The 22,813-nt window shown below is 45.8% G+C and overlaps 1 protein-coding gene across 1 annotated transcript in view; it reads left to right on the top strand.

Annotated features, from left to right (window-relative positions):
* The window catches only part of Tgfbr3 (transforming growth factor beta receptor 3), a 171,993-nt gene that overhangs the window by 21,346 nt on the left and 127,834 nt on the right, over positions 1-22,813 (top strand). The window contains exon 2 of the mRNA XM_075942916.1: positions 392-567. Within this exon, the coding sequence (XP_075799031.1) occupies positions 504-567 (64 nt within the window). The 5' untranslated portion in view covers positions 392-503. The remainder of the gene's footprint in view (positions 1-391; positions 568-22,813) is intronic.

Genomic DNA, 22,813 nt, shown 5'->3' on the forward strand with positions numbered 1-22,813 from the left:
AGTGTCTGCAATGGTCCAGAAAACTCTACACAGGACCACAGATCTGCCTGTGATACTAGCTATTCAGGGAGGCCGAAACAGGAGGGACTTTTGAACCCCAGAGTGCTGGGCTAGTCTGGGAAACACAGATCCTGTCTCAAACAATCCCTTCCAACTCCCCAGATATTTAGAATGTCAAGTGTAAACATGTCACTTTCAAAACTATTTTCTATGACGTCTTTGTTAAATAATCCCCGTCCCTGCCCTAATTTGCCCGAGTGCTGTCCTAGTATGTTTCTTGACAAATTGTTTCTTTTTAGAAATTCTCCATTTAACTTTTAACATTTAATGTGTGCTTGTTGGTGAAATTTCAACACCGTGTTTTCTTACTGAAATTTGTTTATTTTTATAGACAATTTGACAGTTGCAGAGAGGGATTTTAAGGCCACTTCTGACTTGCCAAGCTCGCCTTCGACCTGAAAGACCAAAGGCTGCCGTGACTGGAGGGGACCCCCGTTGGAGAAATGGCAGTGACTTCCCACCACGTGATCACCACCATGTTCGCCCTGATGAGCTCCTGTCTGGCTGGTAATGCTCGTTTTGAATTTCATCTTCTTATCGTCTTGAGTGCCTGTTTTCTTCCCCTCCTCACTCTCTTTGATGAGAAATATTTAGGCCATGTTATCTTTCTGTAAAACACAAATATTTATGTTCTTTAGGCAAATAAAATACTTGACTACCACTCAGGTCCATAATGTATTTGCCTATGTTGTAGTTTACGAGACTGGGACTAGACATTCTAACGTCACAACACGGAAGCCCAGCTACCTCTGTAGAGGCTGGCAGACCGTGAAGAGCCTGCTTGATTCTGGTACCTGTGTAAATAATAGAGAAATAAGAATTTTATGGTTCTTTTTATTATTTTCAAAGAATACTCTTGTAAAACAAGTAGATCTTCTGGATAGAGGTGGCCCTCTCATCATGAGATTGGGGAGGGGGTGTTTAGTTTCAGCCGCTTCAGAGACATTAGTAAAGACTCTTTGAGAAGTCGAGAGAGGTCCGAGAGGCGGCTGGAAGTTCTTGTCTTGCTGGGTGAGGTCTGCAGTGCCAGCTCCAGCACTGAAGGGAGAAAGTGGGAGGGCACTTTGTGTTTCCCGGAGACATCAGAGTAGAAAGTGGCATTTGGGGAGCAGATGACCATGTGAGGACTCTCATCCCGCCTACCAGCATCTTAGCATTTCACGTCAAGGCCATGTGACTAATTTGGAAGATTAATTTGCTCTATTTTGTCGTCATTTGCTCTGTGTGTGTTCCGCAATGAGCCGTACAAAAGCAATTCATTGGCTCAGGTCTGGAAACTGTCAGTTCTCAACAAGAACAATACCGACTTAAATAGGTGCTACAGCCAGCCTCTGGGCGGAATGATTATAGCATATAAAAACGAGTAGAAATTAATTTAATAAGCTCATGTAATCAAGCCTCCAATGAGGTGTAATTATTTGTGACATTTTGTAGGAGATAAAGTGAGAGACGGAGACACAGAGTTCCGTTACACGGGGTTGGGCAACTGGGGGATGGAGAATCCAGATTTTACACTTTACGTCTCGCGTGGTGTATGGAAGATAGCATCTGACCACAGAGGCTTCGCAGACAGCGGGGGCTGTTTGCAGACAGACTGCGGGGAGGCCAGTTAGCAGAAACTGATATGGAAAACTGGGGATCAGAATGCCACCCCCCACCGTGGCAAACATTTTGAAAGAAAGTTGTTAGTTTGGGTTTCTGTTTTAAAATTACCAGTGTGTGAGCTTGAACTGCCCATCCTTGTTCTGTTAGGGCGACTCTCTGTCAGCACTTCCTTTTGTATCATCCGTGAAGGCGTTCAGCGTGGGCATTAAGATGGATTTTCTTTCCTCTCTTAACTTCTTTCTTTCTTAATTTCTTTCTTTCTTCTCTCCCTCCCTCTCCTTCCTTCCTTCCTTCCTTCCTTCCTTCCTTCCTTCCTTCCTTCCTTCCTTCCTTCCTTCCTTCCTTCTTTTCTCTTTTTCTTATTTTTTTGAGGCAGGGTCTCTCTGTGTAGCACAGGCTTGCCTGAAACACACAGAGATCCACTTGCCTCTGCCTCCTGAGTGGCAGGATTTAAGGTATACACCTGTATGCTAAGGCTACAGACAGTCTCCAGGTAGGAGGACTACAGGCGTGTGCACCATGTATGTGTGTGTGTGTGCACATGCACATGTATATGTGTGTGTGCATATGCGTGTGTGTGTGCTATGAAGACCACCCACTCCATGATCATTGTAGCATGAATAATAAAAAACCAGAGACAGATATTGGGGTTCAGTCTGAAGATCAGAGAAGCAAAGCAGCCAACCACTGATTCTTACCTCTGCCTCAGACCAAAAATGGGCAATGTTCAGTCTCTATGAATTCTGAAGACTCCATACCCCACACTGGCTGGCTGCTTTGCTTTTCTGATCTTCAGGTTGAACCTCGATATCTGTTTATGCGTTTTTATTATTCATGCTACAATCATCTTACAAATAAGAAACCAAGATTCACTTAGACGACCTGGCACTTGAGCCTAGGTATTTAACTGTTGAATACAGGCCATTGCTTCCCTATTGGGGTCCCCAGGAGGAGAGTCCGTGTGTGGAATGAATGAAACTCTTGGCTTGATTAAATACCTGGTGAGTAGCCACCAGTGTGGCAATTGGTTAGAAGGTAGGGACGTGCTACCAGAACAGATGTCGTGACCTAGGTTGCTTTCTGTTGATTTTCATGTCATACAGAGAGCCTTGTAGCCTTTTGTCAGGACCGGGATGGGGAGCAGAAGGGATGAAAGAAGTAAAAGTTGTCTTGTGTGTATTTACCACGGGGAGGGGCAAGTACATGAGGCACAGCAGGGTTTTGTGTGTTGACCCCTGGCTTGGCGAGACCTTCTGTGGAAACCTTTTTCCCTTACCTTGTGTTGGGGAAGAGGAAGGTGAAGTAGGCAGGCTGTAGGCAGCCATGACCAGGTTACCAACTGGTTTGACAGAACTCATTCATCTTTTTCCTCCCAGCCTTTCTTCCTTGGAATTACATGGCAGTGTGGGCGGGAGGGTGCCGTTCTTGAAAGATGCACCGTGTAAGAACCAGATGCCTTTTGATTGGAAACCACCGTAGGCTGTTGACTGGCCCCTTTTTGGAGATGCTGTAATCTATCTCACACCGAGAAAGCAGAAAGCTTGGAAATGAATGCTTGCCAGTGCAGGCTCAAGTCTGTTTTCACTTTAAAGACATACTACACATCTCTAAAGAGTCGTAGCTGCTGCGTCTCAAGTTTGCCAGTGTTCATCAGGGGTGTGTTTCCACAGTCTCGGTAATGAGAAAAAAGCATGCAGAAAAAATTCAGGGAAGTCGGCTTGGCGAGAGGACACAGCTTTGGCTGCATTTGCTGACTGGTGTGCCCAGTCAGCAGGTCTGCCGAGGTGAACTCTGCAGAAACTCCCCTGCCGTAACACTGGGGCGAGAGGTGATGCAGAGGTGATGCTGGCTTCTCATTCCTGTCTTGATGTGGTGTCCAGGTGTGTCCTCTTGGAAACTCGCCCACAACCGCACACACGTTTTATCCATTAAACACGCTTCTTCTCATTCCATCTGGATACACCTGGGATTCCAGGTGCTGTCCACAGGGATGTTGAGATGGTTTTCATCTACATTGCTTTCCTGGTGGGAAAGCTTTGAAGTCCCTTGTCCTGGTGACAGACAGCAAGCTGAGGTGCTGGATAGGCAGTGCTAGGTTTGGAGCAGACTGAGCTGTCAGCGTGGAGAGTGTCTAAGCCAATGATGCTATCCTATCATAGCTGCCGTTTGAAGATGCTTTCTCTGCTCCCATTTCATCTGAACCTCCCAGCAGTCTCAAGTGGGCAGATTTCAGTCTCATTTCTAGAGCGAGAATGTTGGGGCTCAGATGAGTGAGTAATTTAGAAAGATGATTCAATTCTTGGTCCTGCTAGAGCTCAAACGTTCTTCCACAGATAACTTCTAGCATCTTCTGCTCGAGACCACCCCCTCCCATACAAACACACAACACCTCACCTCCCCAAGCTGCAGCCTGACGCCTTCCTTGGCAGGTGACATAGATTTGTTCATTCAATCCTCACAGAAAACTCATGACCTTGGCATTCAGCATTGCTCACTGCTGTTGTTATTGGCACTGGCTCTATGGCCAATATTTTAACTCCTGTTACAAATGAGAAGACCGATGTGGGAAGGTTAAGTGCAGATGCGTTGAGAAATAAATTCCTAAGTTGATGTACAGCCCTATGGGAGAGGGGTGGAGAAGTGGTGGTCAAAGTTCCGTGCTCTTGGGAGGCAGAGGCAGAAGAATGAGGTGTTCATCTTCAGCTACGTGAGAAGCTCAAGGCTAAGTCTGCCTTGACTATGTAATACCATTTAAAAACAAAAATCCCCTCAACCCTCCCCAAATCAAAATAAGCAAATGAAAAATGAAACTCAGAGTTTACACTGTTTCTATTATGTTGTCCCAAAGATATTGACACTCAATTTTCAATTTTATTTTTAATTGATAAATAAGATATGTTTGTGAGGTCCAACATGGTATTTAATATATGTACATTATATGTGTTTATATTGTGAGGTGGCATATTTAATACCTGAATCACTTGTCCCAATTTATTTATTACTGTTTATGTCTATGTGTGTGGTGTATTGCTGTGGTTGGTGTGTGGTGACCAGAGGTCTCTTATGTGAACTGCAGGGCTAAGACTTCCTCCTTTTTAGAGCTGACAACTCCACTGTGTCATACGCCTCATTTTCTTTGCCTATTTGTCCTGTGAGTTCTCTGGCTTTTGCATTAATGGCCCATAGATTTCAGAATGAAGACCAGATGACCATCTAACCAACAACAAACCCTCTGCCAAAACAGCAACAAAAAGGATCAAGCCTTGGAGTCTTAAAGGTTCAGAGCAGATTGAGAAATACTTTCTCAGGCCAACCTTGAGATCTTGAGACACAGGAGTCGACTTGGTTTCTGTGGTGGTTTCAATGAGAATAGCTCCCATAGACTCATGTATTTGAATATGTGGTCCCCAGTTGGTGGAGCTGTTTGGGAAGGATTAGGAGGTGTGGCTTTGCTGGAGGAGGTGTGTCACTGGGGTAGGCTTTGAGGTTTTAAAAGCCCGCACCATTCCCAGTGTCTCTCTCTGCTTCTTGCTTCAGTAAAGATTTAAGTCTCACCTACTGCTCTAGTGTCTTGCCTGCTGCTGTGTTTTTGCCAAGTTGATCATGGATTCTAATCCTATAGAACTGTAAGCCTCAAATAAACCTCTTCTTCTATAAGTTCCCTGGTCACCGTGACTCTTCTTAGGGACAGAGATGTAACTAAGCCAGCCTATAATCATTTTTGTCTTCAATTCTTTACTTTAGTGTTTAATATTTCTTTTTTACATATAGAGAGAAAGCCTATTGTCAGTAAAGTATGAGCCAACACCAGGGTACTAAATTTTATACTTATTCTATTTTTAATTATATTTATTTAGTGTGTTGTGTTTTGTGCGTGTCTGTGTGTGTGTGTTTACACGTGTGTACTACAACATAACACACATGTGTAAGTCAGAAGTCCACTAGCGTGGAGGGAGTCCTTGTGGGTCCTTACATGCTGAGTCATTTGACTGTCATACCTATTCCATCTATTCTAAAGAGCAAATGATTGTTTTTAAAAAAGCCCCGCGCAGCTGTAGTGGCCTGCCTTTGGTCTGTGTTCTCTGTGGGGGATACTCTACACATCTGGAGGTGATGAAGTATCACCTTTCTCCTTCCCACAAAAACAGCACACATACATACACATACAGATGGTGCAGTGAGTAGTTATTTCCCAAAGATTCTCTTGTACTGTGTGTGTGCATATGTGAGGTATGTTTGTATATGGTGTGTGTATGATAGCTATTAATAAAAGGATGTGTGTGTGTGTGTGTGTGTGTGCATGAATGGGGTATGTGTGTATATGGTGTGTGTGTGATAGCTATTAATAAAAGGGTGTGTGTGTGTGTGTGTGTGTTTGCAAGGTGGTTTACTAACAACTTCTTGACTGGGGAGCTAGGTAAACCCCTCAGAATGGGAAGGGTGAACGGGTAGCAGGACCTCAAGTGAGAGTGTCCACAGATCTGATGTCAGATTCGTCAGCAGCAAGTGTTCTTTCTTCCATCCGTACCTAGACTGTGTAGCTTCTGATGATTTGAATTATTTCAGGATGCCAATGGCAGTCTGATTTATGAACAGTGACTAACATTTTCGCCAGGACAGAGTTACCTGCATGCTCCCAGACAGCTGTGTAATGGCTAAAGTTTATGCTTCTGCACTGTTCTGTATGGAGGGAATTAGATAACGGATCCTTGCTACTTTGGCAGCGACACACACTGTGTGGCAAAGCAAATGCTGCTTAGCCCCTCCTGGCCCTGTGCCTTTGCAAGCAGAAGCAGGGACCATTCATCGTTTTGCATTGGCTTTAAACTTTCAGATACTCTCTGTGCTTTAGATAAAACCTGTGCTCTTGTCAAGAGATCACGAGTAACCTGCTAAGTCTCAGGCACTGTGCTGGCTTCTGAGGCACAGAAAGGGGTGGAATTTAAGAGTCAGTGCTTTTGTCCAAGGTCTTTTTGTATAGTTAAACTTCTTAAATTGCTAATTGGTTGCTTTATTCAGCCAGGATTTGTTGAGAACTTCCTGTATTTAAGACACTCTTCTGGGTATTGGAGATAATAACGGGGGGCACAGTTCATTGTCTGGAGTGGGGAGAAATGAAGCAGAAACAATAATTACGCCTCTTTAGTGAGTCCAGTCTCCCCTGGACAAAGGCCAAGGGTACAGAGCTTGGTAAGGGAGAGCAATTTAAAGCTCAGTTAGAGAGATGAGAGATTGCCCTGTGTGCCCAAAGCCCTGGTTTAATCTCCACTACTAAATAAAACAATCTGAATGGTGCATGCCTGTGATCCGAGACCTCACAAGATCAAGTGTTGATGATTAGAAGTTCAAGGTCATCCTTGGCTACACAGGGAGTTCAAAGTCATTGTTGGTTCCTGAAACTCTATCAAAAACAGAAGAGGAAGAGGAAAGGAATAGTTCGGTTGGAAAAAATTTGCCTCAATTCCACTAGGCCCTGGATTTTATCGTACTACCACCCAAAAAATATTGATTAAAAAATAAAGTTGTAATTTGGGCTTGAAGCTCAATAATAGACTATAGGCATTTAATGTGCAAGACCCATCATACAAAAGCACATCCATCCATCCACCCATTTGTCCATCTGTTCATCCATCCATCCATCTGTCCGTCCATCTGTCCGTCCATCTATCCATCTGTCCATCCATCCATCCATCCATCCATCCCTCCCTCCTTCCATCCTCCCATCTGTCCATCCATCCATCCATCCATCCATCCATCCATCCATCCATCCATCTGTTCATCCATCTGTTCATCCATCCATCCATCCATCCATCCATCCATCCATCCATCCATCCATCCATCTGTTCATCCATCCATCCATCCATCCATCCATCCATCCATCCATCCATCCATCTGTCCATCCATCCATCCATCCATCCATCCATCCATCCATCCACCCATCCACCCATCAATTAGTCCACCCTGCCACTTCTCACCCACCCAGCTGCGGATCCTTCTGTTTATCCATCCACCCACTCATCCATGTCCCCATCTATGCACACACACTCCACAGACAATGAATATGGTCAGGGAGGGCCTCATTGACTTGATGTTTGAAGGAAGTGAGCAGAACGACTCTCTGGAGAGGGAACAGTAGCAGAAGGGTCCTGCGGTGGGAGCTTGAAGTACTTGGGCTATGGCAAGCAGTGCAGGTATCTGCTGAGATAACTGAGTCGGAGAACTGACTGTGAGCTGAAAAAATCTTGGGGTGGGCGAGAGAGGTACAGTGTTGGATGTAGGACCATACAATGTGTGTAGGGCCTTTTCGGCCATACGATGGCCCCACCCCTTGAGATGGAGCTTTGGAGGATTTAAGCCAAAGAATATGATGGGTGACTTTTCTCTTTTTCCATTTTCATATGTATATGCAAGTGTGTATGCATGTATGCATGTTTGAACATGTGTGGGTGTATGCATGTTTTGAACGTGTGTGGGTGTATGCATGTTTTGCATGCATGTGGGTGTTCATGAGGAAGCTCAAGGCTGATGTGAGGAACTGCCCACCTTGGAGATCACACTTCCACTTTACACAGTGAGGCAGGTCTCTCAATCAAACTCAGAGCTCACTGATAGGACTAGTCTTACCAGCCAGCTTGTTCTGTGTATCCTGCCTCTACTTTCAGAGGCTGGAATTACAACATTTCCATGGGTTCTGGGGATCTGATCTTGTGTACTTTTGTGGCTGGTTCTTTAATCCCTCAGACATCTCCCCAGTCCTGCGAGCATGTCCCATAGGCTCACGTTCTGGAATGCTGTTTGATAGTTGTAATTGCGTTAAAAGAAGGAGTGCCTTGGAGTAGGGGGAGGCTTTCTGGTTTGCTTTCTTAAACATCATCCTTGGTGTTAAAAGGCCTGTGCAACCCCGAGCTTGCCTTCAGCCTCAGAAGACAGTCTTTCTGTTTTGGAGACAGAACTAGGAAAGGTCAGAGGACTGCTGTAGTGTTTTCTCTTCCCCCCAGGTAGCTTCTAACCCCCACCCATTTCTTTTTCGTGCCCCCCCATGTGTTTATTTTGTGGGCTGTGCATATGGAGCAGGCTAGGTTTCTGAGCGGCCTAAGATCATGAAGACTAGATAAACTGCCCAACACATGGCTGAGCTTATGAGATGGGGGCATCTTGGCTTGTGTAGGATTCTTTGAATAGAAGGTAGGGAATTTAGAGGGGGGGGAGGGAAGAAGAGAGGGTGGAGTACAGGGAGCGAGAGCAAAAGAGAAACTGTATTTTTATTTTCTTAAGGTACTATTTTGGGGGTGGGTATGGAGAGAGGATGGGGAGGTGACCTAAAAACAATGTCATACAGGAAAAAAAAAGTCTTTCTGATAAAATAAATTGTTTGAATTTCAGGCCTGTTAATGATCTAATGGGTCTCAGTTGTGGCTGTGGTGGGTGCCCCACAATCCTGCGCCCCCTGCTTGCCAGGATTAATTAGGTCTAGAGGATGCTATCAAAGGCTGTCTGGCAGTGGTTTGTTAATGATAGGGGACAGATTCAGAGGCACTAATTAATTGTTAGATTGTTTGCAAAGCACATGCTGGAAAACCTGAAGCCTGTAGTGAGCCTTGGCAGAGATTAGCCTGACCTTCCAGGCTCAATTGCCTTTTGGAGATGGGCCAAGAGGGGTGTAACTGTTCTTTGTGGAGAAACACACTTGGCCTTCTTCTTCCCTGAATTGTCAGTTCGCTGTTCCAGCTCCGGGTAACAGAGCTTTTGGGGCCCCTGAAAACGCAGAATACGCAGAGGACACCCTTAGGAAGCTGTGTGTGGTTTTCATTTAGTAAGAGCATACAATCACTTAACATTCATTAACTAATTAATTAAATTCCCAAGGTCCTTTCAGAGAATGGGTAGGGAGCTGCAGTTTGATCTCGAAACAGTTTAGGTCCTGAGGATTAAATGTTTAAAGGTATGGGGTTTAGGCTTTTAGGGGCTTGGTGTCCGGACACTTACTGACATCCCTAAGCCTCTGTCCTTCTTTTGCAGTCTTACCAAAAATACCTGCCCCCATGAGAAAGAACACTCAGCATGTTTACAGCCTGTTTAAAGGGGGTAAGCAGGAAAAAATGAAAAATATACATTCCTAGTGCATCAGGAAAATAATGCTTAGAAATTCGGAAAAGCTTAAAAACCCCTCAATTTGAAATTCTGTGTCCCAGCGGAAGATCAGTGTAGGCAGTGTACAGGAAAGGGGAAAGAAGGTTGACACTCTTTTTCTTTTGGGGGTGTATTGGTGTATATTACAGAATCATAGTCCCCAGACTTAGCTCCATCAGATGACTTAGGAAATCAGTAGTGGTACCCTGAGGCCCCTTAAAGATGACCCCCAGTTTCTGCCGGAGGGCAGTGCTGTGGAAGAAAGCAGGGAGAATTAGTTCTTATCTAAGAGCCAAGCAAGTCCAAGTAAATAAGAGAGCTGCAGGAGCCTGTGTAGAAAACAGCCGTCAGAAATATTCCAAGACCCAGGACCTCCAATCCTTCCCTGCTAGGGCAGCCAAGGAGAGAGTGGCTACAGCCGCCAGGCCAAACTGCACTTTATTAACCTGATTCAAAAGAAAAGAATTCTAATGGAAGATCTCAGAGATCTGTGCCGAGCCTTTTCATGATATTGTCAGATCTTCCTGAACCCAAGAAAGGCTCAGGAAGGGCTGTTACTTCTGTTGACTGCTCAGTTTGGAATTTACTGGAAAGAGTTTTCGTGAGTCCCCCAGAGAGGGTGAGGCTGGAGGAAGGACTGAGCTCACCCCAGCTCAACTGGTGTCCTTGTTTACCTTGAGGCCCCAGGGGCTGGACTTTGGATCTTTCTGCAGGCTTTCCCCAGACCACTCCATGGAGTCTGATGACACTGAAGCTCTTATGGCTGTGCAGAAGGGTTGATAACTGACTAACTTTGTGGTGGGTATGTGCTGTGTGTGGATTAAACCCACGGCCTCATGTATGCCAAGTCTGCACTCTGCTCTTGAGCTCCACATCCCTGCTGTTTTCGTTGCTGTCCGTTTGTTTCAGCTTTAATACACTTTTACTCTGGGAAAGTGATGTGTGTCGGGGACTGGCGTATCCCAGTGATGCTGTCTGTACCTACGGCCAGTACCTGAGAGTAAAGTGACGTGTGTCGGGGACTGGCGTATCCCAGTGATGCTGTACCTACAGCCAGTACCTGACTTTTATTTTGTCATTTTTAAAGGCTTTAACTTAGCTGTTTTAGAAAATAACCATTTTTTCTCCTTTAAATACATGAAAGTGGGGGAAGGGTCCAGGAGAGAGAGACAGAGAATTAACTGCTGGGAGTCTGCAGCTCACCGTGTTTGTTTTGCTGTTCATGAACATAGTACACCCTTCTGTTTTTTCTAGTTTTTAAAAAATTTCTGCTCTATGTTTGTAGTTTTGGTATGTGTTTTTCCTTTGTTTTTCTTTCTTTGTGTGTGTGTGTGTGGGCACGCGCTTCTTCCAGGGTCTTATGCTCTAAGCATATGTGTGTGTGCACGTGCACGTTTCTTCCAGGGTGTCATGCACTAAGCATATGTGTGTGTGTGCACGTGTGCGTGTGTGCTTGTGTTTCTTCCAGGGTCTCGTGTACTAAGCGTGTGTGTGTGTGTGTGTATCTTCCAGGGTGTCATGCACTAAGCATATGTGTGTGTGCACGTGCACATGTTTCTTCCAGGGTGTCATGCACTAAGCATGTGTGTGTGCGCGCGCGCGTGCGTGTGTGCTTGTGTTTCTTCCGGGGTCTCGTGTACTAAGCGTGTGTGTGTGTGTGTGTGTATCTTCCAGGGTGTCATGCACTAAGCATATGTGTGTGTGTGTGCGCGCGTGCATGTGTGCGTGTATGCGTGTGTTTCTTCCAGGGTCTTGTGTACTAAGCATGTACCCTATCCTGGAGACACACTCCTAACCATCAGCAGTTTATTTTGGAGGCTTCAGTGTGTTCAAGTATGAACAATATTCCCCATATATTTCTTAGACAGTTCAGGGACCTAATTTAAAGCTTTATTTTGCCTCTGTCAATCATCTTCATTAAATGATGCAGTTCACATTCACGGTGGCTGGAAGGAGCCTGAGAGTTCAGGAACAGGGAACTAATGGACCAGTTGTAAAGTAAGTCGGTCAGGATGTCTTCGTTCTACGTCATGGGAACTTCAGACACACTGAACACTGCAAGGAACATGTGTCTAGCTGAGGGTCAAGTTGGCCTTCTGAGAGTCACAGCGTCTCTTCACGGTGGTTAAAATGAGAATCCTTGTGTCTTTGGACTAAAAGTCAGAGTTAGGGTCAATCTCAGAATCCAAACATCAAATGCCATGCCTTTAGGTCCTCAGATTTCCAGCGAAATTTTGCTTGAGCATAATCACTCCAGGGAAGGGTCTTTGGGGATTTGTGACCAAAAGATTTCATAGAGATTTTACCTTCTGAGTGTGATTGTTTAAAGACTTTATCCAGGTGAGCAATGACTCTGTCAGATTGGTACACATTTATTAAACGGAGTAATTGTAGTTTGAATGTGAAATGGTCCCATCTCTTGGTGCCACTTGTAAAGATTGTGGGGCGTTTAAAAGCAGAGGCTGCTGGGGACCGTGGGGCATTGAGAAGTGAAGGCCGCTGGGGATCGTGGGGCATTGAGAAGTGAAGGCCGCTGGGAATCATGGGGTGTTCAGAAGTGAAGGCCGCTGGGGATCGTGGGGCATTGAGAAGTGGAGGCTGCTGGGGATCGTGGGGCGTTCAAAAGCAGAGGCCGCTGGGGATCGTGGGGCATTGAGAAGTGAAGGCTGCTGGGGATCGTGGGGCATTGAGAAGTGAAGGCCGCTGGGGATCGTGGGGCATTGAGAAGTGAAGGCCGCTGGGGATCGTGGGGCATTGAGAAGTGAAGGCCGCTGGGGATCGTGGGGCATTGAGAAGTGAAGGCCGCTGGGGATTGTGGGGTGTTCAGAAGTGAAGGCCGCTGGGGATTGTGGGGCCTTCAGAAGTGGCGGGAGGCTTCTGGAGGGAATGACTCACTGTGGGTGGGGCTTGGGCGGTCTCAGCCCAACTCCATTTCCTTTTGGCTCTTACTGATGTGGATGAAGAGTAACCAGCCATCCTCCTCTTCCTGCCACCATGAGGGACTGCTTCTCCTTGAACTTTAGGCCACCAGATGTAAGCTTCTCTCTTACATTGCTTTTATTAGGGTGTTTTTAATCATAAGAATGAGAATGTTAGATAGTGCTTCACTCCCTGGTCGAGACTGACCGTGATGGGCAGATGAATTCTACAAACCAGTGGTTCTCCCAAGTGTGATCATGAGTTTGAGACTTTCCCCGAAGATCTGTGAGGTCAAAATGGTTTTCTATTAAGGTTAAGGTGTCTCAAGCCAGGCTAACTTTTAAGGATGTGATAGTCTTAAGAGGATTAAGTAAAGCTGCTGGCACCTCAGAGGAATCAGGGCACTGCCTGACCAACACCCATTTACATGAAATCATTTTCAGCTTCATTTATATTGTTAATGAGCTACAGAAGCCTCCAAGTTCGTGTTAGTGGGCGGCAGCATCCTGAGCTGTTTGAGCTGTAGGTTGAACTGGTCTGTCTTTCATGAGCCACCATTTTCCTGAGGGAAAGTGAAGGAACGTTGGACAATGTTCCTCCCGACTTTACAGGCAGTTCTGAGTACAAAAGGAGTCTTTTATTAGAAGGAAAACCACTAGCCATATTTGTTGCCAATGGTAAGATCTTATTGAACCAAAGTTCATCACCACGGCCGTGGCAATGCCATGGCAGTTAACTACTTTTCTGACAGCATCAATGGAGGTGCTGTGAATGCGTGACTTTAAGGAGACAGTGTGATGAGGTGTCTTATCTGGCAAATCGCTAAAATTCAGCAAATCATTGTTTTCCAAATCAGTGCCAGATACATGAATCAAACATTCTTCACATTTAGAGTATAGGACAGAGCAGCTGACTCTTAAAACCTTTATATTTTTAGATAATTTTACATCTAACAAAAGAGTTAGGTAGCCAACACCCAGGCCTTCTGTGCTCTTCACCCAGCTTCGTCGTATATGATGGCATAACCACAGAACTGCGGTCAAAACTATGCTAAAAAAAAAAAGCCTGGTGTGATATTATTAACATTATATTAATATTCAAAAAGCATTCAGTTTATTTGGACTTTATTTGTATTTATTTGTCTTTTTTGTTTCCAGGATCCTTCCAGATTTTCGCGTTGCCTTTGGTTTCATATTTCCTTGGGTTCCTCTGTTTGTGTCTGGTCCTTGGTCCTTTAATGATTTAACCCTTTAGGAAAGTGCTGGCGAACATTTCAGTTTGGGTTTGTCTGTTGCTGTCTCTTGGCCATGTTGGCATGGGGCTTTACTGGGTAAGAGACCATGGAGCTCCAGTGCCCTGGGCATCAGATCGAGTGTATTTTGTTGATGGCACTTATGACTTGGTGATATTACCCTTGGTCACGTGGCCAGGATGGCTTATGCCAGAATCCCTGCTCATTCATAAAGTTACTATTTCCCCTTTAAAATGATTCAGGACTTTGGAAGGATGCAATGGATTTTAATGCATTGGAGTATGAAAATTTCATTCTGTGACTCAGAGGCAGCATTACAAGAAGCCTTACAAATGATTGCTTGTTGGTCTGAGATAGAATATGGACGAGGACATGGGAAGACTTGAGATTTGCAGCTTCCAGTTGCTGAGACTGCTAACCCTCTGCTTTGCTGCAGGATTCATAGCTGAGGCTTTAACCAAGCACAGGTCGGAAGTACGTAAAACAAACTGCATCTGTACCAAACCTCTCATCATTATTACCCAAATAATTCAGTATAAAAGCTGCATGAAATCCACCCTGCATTAGGCGTCATAAGTAGTCTAGAGGCGGTGAGAAGTACCTGGAGGGGGCGTGTGCTGTCTGCATGAGGGCCTTGAGTTTGCCTGATGGCAGTGGGGTCCCTGGGACCAGTCTCCTGAAGATACCTAGGGACAACTGTCTGTGTGAGACAGGGTTTCTCTGTGGCTTTGGAGCCTGTCCTGGAACTAGCTCTGTAGACCAGGCTGGTCTCGAACTCACAGAGATCCGCCTGCCTCTGCCTCCCGAGTGCTGGGATTAAAGGCGTGCGCCACCATCGCCCGGCCTCTTCGTGTCTTTTAAGCAGAGTAATGCATTGTAACAAATTAAATGCAGAAGGAGGTCTGAAACCCAGCTGTGTTTTATTAAGCCGGACATTAAAGAGATTTGCAAAAATGTAGAACAGTGTAATTCTACTCTCTGAATTGAGCTGCTTTAGAAACTGTTTTTCATGCCTGATGCTGTTTATGTTGGGATGCACTGGGTCTGAGGTTGGCTCTGAGCAACTTAATACGCACGTAGATGGGTCTCTGTGTCAGTTTCTGTTGTGGTAAACATATATGTAGTGTAAGCACACGCATATATGACTCAAAGAAATGATCTGTTTGGAGTCCTCACGTGCCTCAGCTGGCCTCAAACTATTAGGCTCAAGTAATTCTCCTGCCTCAGCCTCCCGAGGAGCTGGGAGTACCCATACACACCCATACACTATACCCAACTAGTCCTCAGTAATTTTAGGCACAAGTGGATTCTAAGACCACAACATGTCGGTTGCTACTTTCTGATAACACAGAAGAGAAAGCCAAGGGAAACTCTTCTTTTGGCTCAAGCAGAGGTTTAATGAGGGACTCTACCGAGGAGTCCTGGCCCTGGAAGAAGTCCTTCAGCCCCTCACGAGGAGTTTACTCAACCGGCAAACAAAGGGGATAGGCCTGCTGAATTAATGAGTTTCCTTCAACTCCAATCACCATGGCTTCAGGACGCCCTCTTGACAGCCTGGGCATTCTGGGTAATGTCCAGTCTTGCTGTGTGGTATGTGCAGTCTGCGATGCAGTTAGGGACAGGGATTCAAGGGCCTCGTTCTGAGTTTGGGACCTGCAGTTGATTTCTCTGACATTTCCCTTAAAGGCCCAAGTTTTGATGTTGATAGTATTTCCCTATGATGAAAAGGGGACTTGTAATTATTGCTGAGTGTTTCTGGCAGTTTATAGATATCACCAATTTAAAAGTATCCAGTTTCCTAGAGTTTTTCTGCTCTAATTTTGTATGCAAAGTTATATCACATGAGTAGTTGTTTTTCATAAATCATTTTGTTAATTTTATTGACTTTTTGAGATCGATCCTACCCATATTGTCTAGGCTGTGATCCCTCTACTTCAGCAGGGTTAGCTGGTTGCCTGTGATGTCTATATTGAAGCTGTTGGTATAGGTGGTAGGTATTTATAATCTTATAATCTTTATAAAATTGTTTTTACTCTTTAAAAATCTGACCACTAAGAAGATAGTTTAGGCAGCATTGATATTTGTAGAGAATTTTTAAAAGCAACAAGAGCTGAGCCACAGAGTCCAATACTTTAAAAAATTAATTAATAATCCCACACTTTGGAACTATTTTGTTTTTTGGTGTTCTGTATTAGTCTTTGACCATTTCATACAGGATGTACTGAGTTTGGGGCCCTTTAATCCCATATTCTGCTCTCATTCCCAGGTTTCCCTCTGAGACTCTTCCCAGCAGCATCTTTCCTCCTTTGATCTCTCTCTCTCCTTCTTTCTATCATGTTATATTAAGAATCCCAAACCGCCTGGGACCAAAAGCAGTCCCTCTCTCCTTCAACACCTCAGAATTAATTTTTTGGGGGTAGGCAGTGATGCTGGAGGTGGCACGTAGGGTTTCATACGTTCTAGGCAAGGACTTTCCCACTGAGCTACACCGTCTACCACAGCGGCAAGAGGAGGCAGGAAGGCAACAGTAGGGTCCACCTAAGTCAGGTCGTAGACAGGACCCTGTATTCCATGTAGTAGATTTTGTAACGGAAGCTGTCATTGTTGAGGTCCAGCACTGTAACATTAACGTCCAGTTCATGTGTTTGTTATACTGTCATGGGAAAACAAATATTGTCGCTGAGTTTGAGCGTAATTATTTTTATTGTCATGTGTGTGAGTGTTTTGTTGGCATGTATGTTTGTGTCCAAGTGTGTGCACAGTGTCTGAGGAGACCAGAAGATAAAGTCGGATCCCCAGAGACAGGAATTGCAGATAGATGTGAGCAGCCTTATGGGTGCTGGGAATTGAAAATGGGTTTTTTTGAAAAGCAGTCAACGTCTTTAAAGCTGAGCTATCTCTCCATCCCTTGCACCCATTCTTTTCATGTTTGAGCTACTACTTGGACCTCTGATCTCGGAGCTGGTCCAGTGCGGCAGATTAGTAAATTCCATATACACTGCACGTGGACTAGAAATGTGTGGTGCTCTTATATCAAAAGCGCTTCAATAGACTGCAAGTTTTATTTTATGCTTAGGGTATTTATGTGACCCAATCTAAAAGGAAAATCCTCCTCACCCCTAACAAGAGACCTTGATTGAGTACGGTGCTTTGGAGAGTTGATTAGAGCAGATGCCTGGGTGCACACCTCAGCTCCGCCAGGAAATGGCCTTGTGACTTCATTCGGTTTGACCCCGTATCTGTCCGGTGGCCTGGTTTTGAAGCACTAATAGCATATCGTGTTTTGTGCACAAAGCCCTACCTGCCACTTAACTAACCTGGTAAGTGTTGGTGTGGTTTTATTAATCACTGCCTCGTTAACTTGTGGCTTATTTTGTCACTACATGAGGATGTTTTGATGGCTGCGCACGTGCACGTACTCACAGGCCTGAAATGAACCTCGTTGTCTTTCCCCAGGAGCTGTCCTCCTCTTTGTTGTTGTTTCCTGGAGACGAGAGTCTCTCACTGGGACCAGAGCTCTCTGCTCTGGCTGAGCCCGCTTGTCAGTCAACCCAGAGGAATCCTTCTGCCTCTGCTTTCCCGTGTCCCTGAGAACTGGGATTACAAGTGTGCACCAAAAACCAAACTTAGGTTCCCATGTTTGCATGGCAAGCATTTTATCCACTGATCCATCTCATCAGCTCTGATATCAGAAGTTTTATCTCATTAGCAGCATTATCCTCAAGCAAGTTTTGCCTGGAAAGTTATACCTATGAACCCAATGTAGGGCTTTATAAAAGTCTAGTAATATGTTAAGATTTTTTAAGAATCTTTATCTTGTCCAGTTCAGCCTGAGTTGGTACAAGTTACCTAATAATACCTTGTTGATGGAAATCCTCAACATTTGCTTAAATGTTTAAAAACCTCCTGGCTCACGAAATTCTTATGTTGTCCTGCAATCTTCCTCCACTCCTAGCCCCAGATCTGCCCTGCAAGGCTGCATGGAACTCATTTAATGAAAACCCCTCTCAATATTGACAGTGGGCAGATGGGCTCTGGACAGTTGGCTACTGGCTAAAATGACTACATTTTGTCATAATTTAGATGGCTCAGAAGACTTTGCTTTCTACAGATGAAATAACTAAGCCTCGAGATTGTAGCTTCAGCATAGGGACTTTCCCCTTGAGCCTGTGAGGCTGTGAACTAGATGGGCATGGACAGTGTTTTGATTTCTGGGACCTCTCTCACAAAAACACCCTTTGAATGGCCATCCCTTCTGGTGGTGGTCACTGTCGCCAACACCTGGGAGGACAAGTTTGGGAGAACAGGTTTATTTTGGCTTGTAGCTTCGGAGGGCTCAGCTCTTGGTTGCTGGGTGGCAGAAGTGTGTATAGGAAGAGGTCCTTCACTTAATGCAGGATAGAAAGCAATGAACCAGGCCAAAAGAGGCCAGGGCCAAGATATCCATAAGGACTCATTCCCAGTGACCTCTCCTAGTTAAAGCTCCTTCTCAAGTTTCTAGAGCCTCCCCAAATTCTACCACGGTGTGGGGGCCAAACATTTGGCGAAGGAATCTATGGGGGACATTTGTATTCAAATTCTAATCCCTGGCTGCTTTGCCTTTAATTCAACTCTGGATGTTTGGTCTTTGTGTGTCCTCCTCAGGATGGAAGCTCTCTGAGGGTGGAGTTTACCGCTTCCTATTGACCCCTGAGGGAGGTCCTAGCAACAGGCAAGAGAGCCTGCTGGCCTGGAGCTCTCTGTGGTGAGCCGGCCTCCAGCTCATGGTGATCCTCCTGCCTCTCTATTGGTGCACCACCACACCCAGCTTGAAGTGCCGAAGTTTATACAGCTTGCAGAACTTGGCCTACAATTCAGTATTGAAATGATACCATTAAAGATGAACTAGAAATCTCCAATGTGAACCTGTTCTTCACTTTGCACAAGAAAATTAGTAATTAATCTCTCTTGTGTATCACAGCCAATCAGTTCTTCAGGTTGGGACTGAAAGGGACCCCTCTACGGAGAAAGTAAAAGACCTCGCAGGAGGTATATCTGTAATTACATGCAACTTCCACATACATTCAGAAAAACACTTTCCCCCAGTGTGAGCATTTCCTAGAGGGAAAGGTTCTAATCCTATCCAAGGCAGGAGTATGCTGTGCTATCGTTGGTTACTGGGTCAACCCAGCCGGCGAAGGCTTTCTACCACAGCCCCGGCCAAGTGTTGCGAGAACCTAGCCTGCCTTTCCCTGCTAATTAAACAAGAACTATGAATCTCGAGGTGCCATCAAGACATTACAATGTAGAAGAAAAATACAGTGTGGAAATTCCGTCATTTTATGTCCAAAGTAGTTCCATTTTTCTGGGGATTTCATTCATTTTCTTATGTAATTTGCAAAGACTACCTGGAATTGTAGAAAATATGTGTACAATTAAAGTGACAGGCGCTGAGAACCTGAGCAGATAATTAGGGAAATGTGGGTCCCTTTTCCTGGGGGGTTTGTGCCTGTCTGCCACACCAGTAGCTGCGCTTGCCGTGAGTGAGGACGTCTGTTTGGGTCAGCGCTCGCGAGCACAGTCCAGGGACTCACTGAATTGTTTCTTCAGGATTTTGGAATCAGGAAGGCAGCCTGCCTTCCGAGCCAGCTTTCACACGTGCCCTGCAGTAGGATTGGTTTAATCGTTTGATTCAATAGGTTGGTGACTTTGAGCGAGTTCATAATAATTCAACGTGGGTAGAAGGTATAGAAAACAGAACAACGGAAGACCGAGTCTCAGGCGGAGGAAGGACTGAGTACAGGTAATGGACACAAGTTATGGAAAGGGATCGGAAGCTAATTGTTTTACAGCTCTAATTCTCTCCTGGAAATTTTTGTTTCCAGTGGTGGATAGGTGTGAAAGTGTAAAATCCCGTGTAAGCTCTCTAGCTCCCTTTCCAAATGCCTGCTCTGTGTGTGGTAACAAAACTCCCTGCGTGTTGTCTTATCATTCGGTCCCTGAAGAAAGTGGCGCAGGTTTGAACATGTCATCCACCAGCCGCTGCCCAGAGTCCACCCCCCTTCCCTCTTAAAATAAATTGGCCACTATATTTAATAACACTTTAAACAGAGGTAATTAATTGTGACATGTTTTGATGTTCTGTAGGGAGAGGAAACACATGATTTTGAACAAATGTATAAGGGAGTCTTTGAAGGCTGAAGTTACTTGCCTAAGAACAATCTTAACTATTTGGTTTTTCTCTGGCTTGTAATAAAAATATAGGGGTAAGAATGGCAAGAATTCCAGGATTCGAACATTACGTCTGTTTACACAGCAGGTTCGGCCTATGTTTTCGGTTTGTGAATTACTAGGATAAATTAGGGAATTTTCAACCCTATGATGATCTGATTGGTTCTCTTGGTAAAAACAGATATGCTTTTGAGAACAGCACATCCTGTTTTCACTTGTTTTTTTTAAATGACCATGTATCCGAATGTGGTACCAGGCTTAAATGTTTTCCCCTTTGGGGCAGTCTTACCATCTGTAGTCTAAGCCAGTCTCCAACTCACTAGGTATTCCAGGCCGACCTTGAACTGCAGGTAATCTTCCTGCTTCCGCCTCCCAAGTGCGGGGATTACAGGTGTGAGCCACACACTCAGCTGCCAAAGACTGATTACTGCATCTGCTTTTCATATGAAGATGGGTCCGGAAGTTAGGCAAGTGGGGTTATGTCCACATGGATCCTGTGACTTCTGTGGGCCCCCAGTCAGGGAGATTTGATTTTGCCCAAAGGAAGGGGCTTGACTTGTAAGTCATCTTACTGGTTTTTGTGTGTGTATTTGCATATTTATGAATGTGTGTGCATATGGAGGCCGGCAGTGGATGGCAGGTGCTCCTCCACTCTCCACCTGGTATTAAGGCAGGGTCTCCCCAGTGAGCCCAGGAATTTCTGGTTGGGCTACTCTAGCTAGCCCCCCCTTGCTTCAAGGATCTCCTGCCTGGGTTACAAGTTGGCTGCCACACCTGATGTGGGACCCCCTTCTGTATGCTGGGATTACCACTGATGAATAAAGAAACTGGCTTGGCCTGATAGGGTAGAGCAAAGATGGGCGGGAGAGGGGGGAACTAAATTGAATGCTGGGAGAAAGAAGGCAGAGTCAGAGAGAAGCCATGGAAGCCCCGCTGGAGACAGATACGCTGAAACTGCTGGTGGGCCACGACATCACGGTGATGCCCAGATTAATAGAAATCAGTTAAATAAGATGCTAGAGCTAATGGGCCAAGCAGTGACTTAAATAATACAGTTTTTGTATGATTATTTCGAGGCTGAGCAGCCGGGAACCAACAAGCGGCCTCCTCCAACCCCACATGCACCTGGCACTTACAAGGGTGCTGTGAACCCAAGTTCTAGTCCTCCTGAAGGTACTCACTGAGCAGTCTCCTTAGCCCGGAATGATTCGTCTCCTATAGTCTTTGTTATAAGCCTTGCACACAAAGGACAGAAGCCACACTCCCTGATTTTTCCGCAGGTATATATTCCCAGAGCACATACACAGGCACCTGTGCTTCCACATGGGCTGGGCTCACCCCCTCCTCAGCATGCATCCCAGGCCTAGCAGATCTCCGGGCCTTTGGGCAGTGTTGCCTTGGGAAGGTGGAAACAGTAATAGTGGTTTCTAACCTGAAGAAGCCTTAGGATTCCAGTCCAGTTTTTTCTCTGCTAGACAGGAATGAGAAGCTCCTTTCTGTGGGGTACGAGAGTGGGTTCTACCTCGTCCAGAAGGCAGAAGGGCATCAGTGAGTATATACCATGCATGTCTGAGGTGAGGATGCTACCGCTCTGAGGTGTGGTGGAGGGGAAGGTTTCTATTGTAGATACGAGGGAACGTGCAGCCAGAGGCGTCTGGAAGAGTCGTTCATTGAACGTTGCCAGCAGGGTGAACTAGGCCGTGAGAGAGGAGAGAGAAAGGGAAAGAGGAAGAGAAGAGACACCAAGAGAGGGGACCATGAGAAAGGGGCCAAGAGAGTGCCTGAACAAGATGGCAGGGATATAGAGGACTGATGGGGAGGGGGTGTCCATCGATGAGGAGTTTAGGGTAGAGCATGGGTGAGAATTGCTGAGAAGAAGCCACAGGTACCCAGGGAGCCTGGAGGCCAGCGCGTGCTTTGGTTTGCTAGTAGGGACCACAGATAGCCATTTGTCCTGTTTCTTTTGTACCTGAAAATACACAAGGGTCTCTGACCCAGACCCAATTTCACTTCTCTAAGATCCTTCTCTCCTCTGCTCCCTCTCACCACCCTGGGCACTGCTAAAGCCCCCCACAGGAAGTCTCCACTCTTCCTATGCCCTTTACTCTTCCTGAGCCTCCGGGCCAAGATCTGTGAGGTGGGACAGACTCACGTCCGCATGGAGCAACTGGCTCTGGTGTCCCCAGGGTCTACACTCCTGGATGAAGTCCTAGCTGGTGTGACGGCAGTGCCTGCCCGCTCACCACCGATGCCTAGGAACGCTCTGGGTGACCTCCGCTATTAAGCAGCTGCGCACAGCCCCGGTCGCCGTGGCAACTGGGCTCTGTTTACAAAAATGAATAAGGACTTCAAGCCTGGGGCATCCACACCATGGATAGGGCTCCCCTTGGAAACTGACTGCCTGCCAGATTGCCAGGGCTAAACCAAAACAAAGACAAACTAACCAAAGTAGCCTGGAAGTATTCTACCCTTGGGGGCATGGACCAGGCCCCCAAACGTCAGGATCATTCTTCGCTGGGCAAAACATTCCAGGCTGAGAAAGACAGACGCCCAGACTGTGGCCCCAAGGTGGTGGTGCACTAGCCAGCCTGGCTTCTCAGCTGTGGGTTCAGATGGAAGTAGTGTTGGGTAGTGTTT

The sequence above is a fragment of the Microtus pennsylvanicus genome, chromosome 12, assembly GCF_037038515.1.
Source record: "Microtus pennsylvanicus isolate mMicPen1 chromosome 12, mMicPen1.hap1, whole genome shotgun sequence".
NCBI classification, from domain to species: domain Eukaryota; kingdom Metazoa; phylum Chordata; class Mammalia; order Rodentia; family Cricetidae; genus Microtus; species Microtus pennsylvanicus.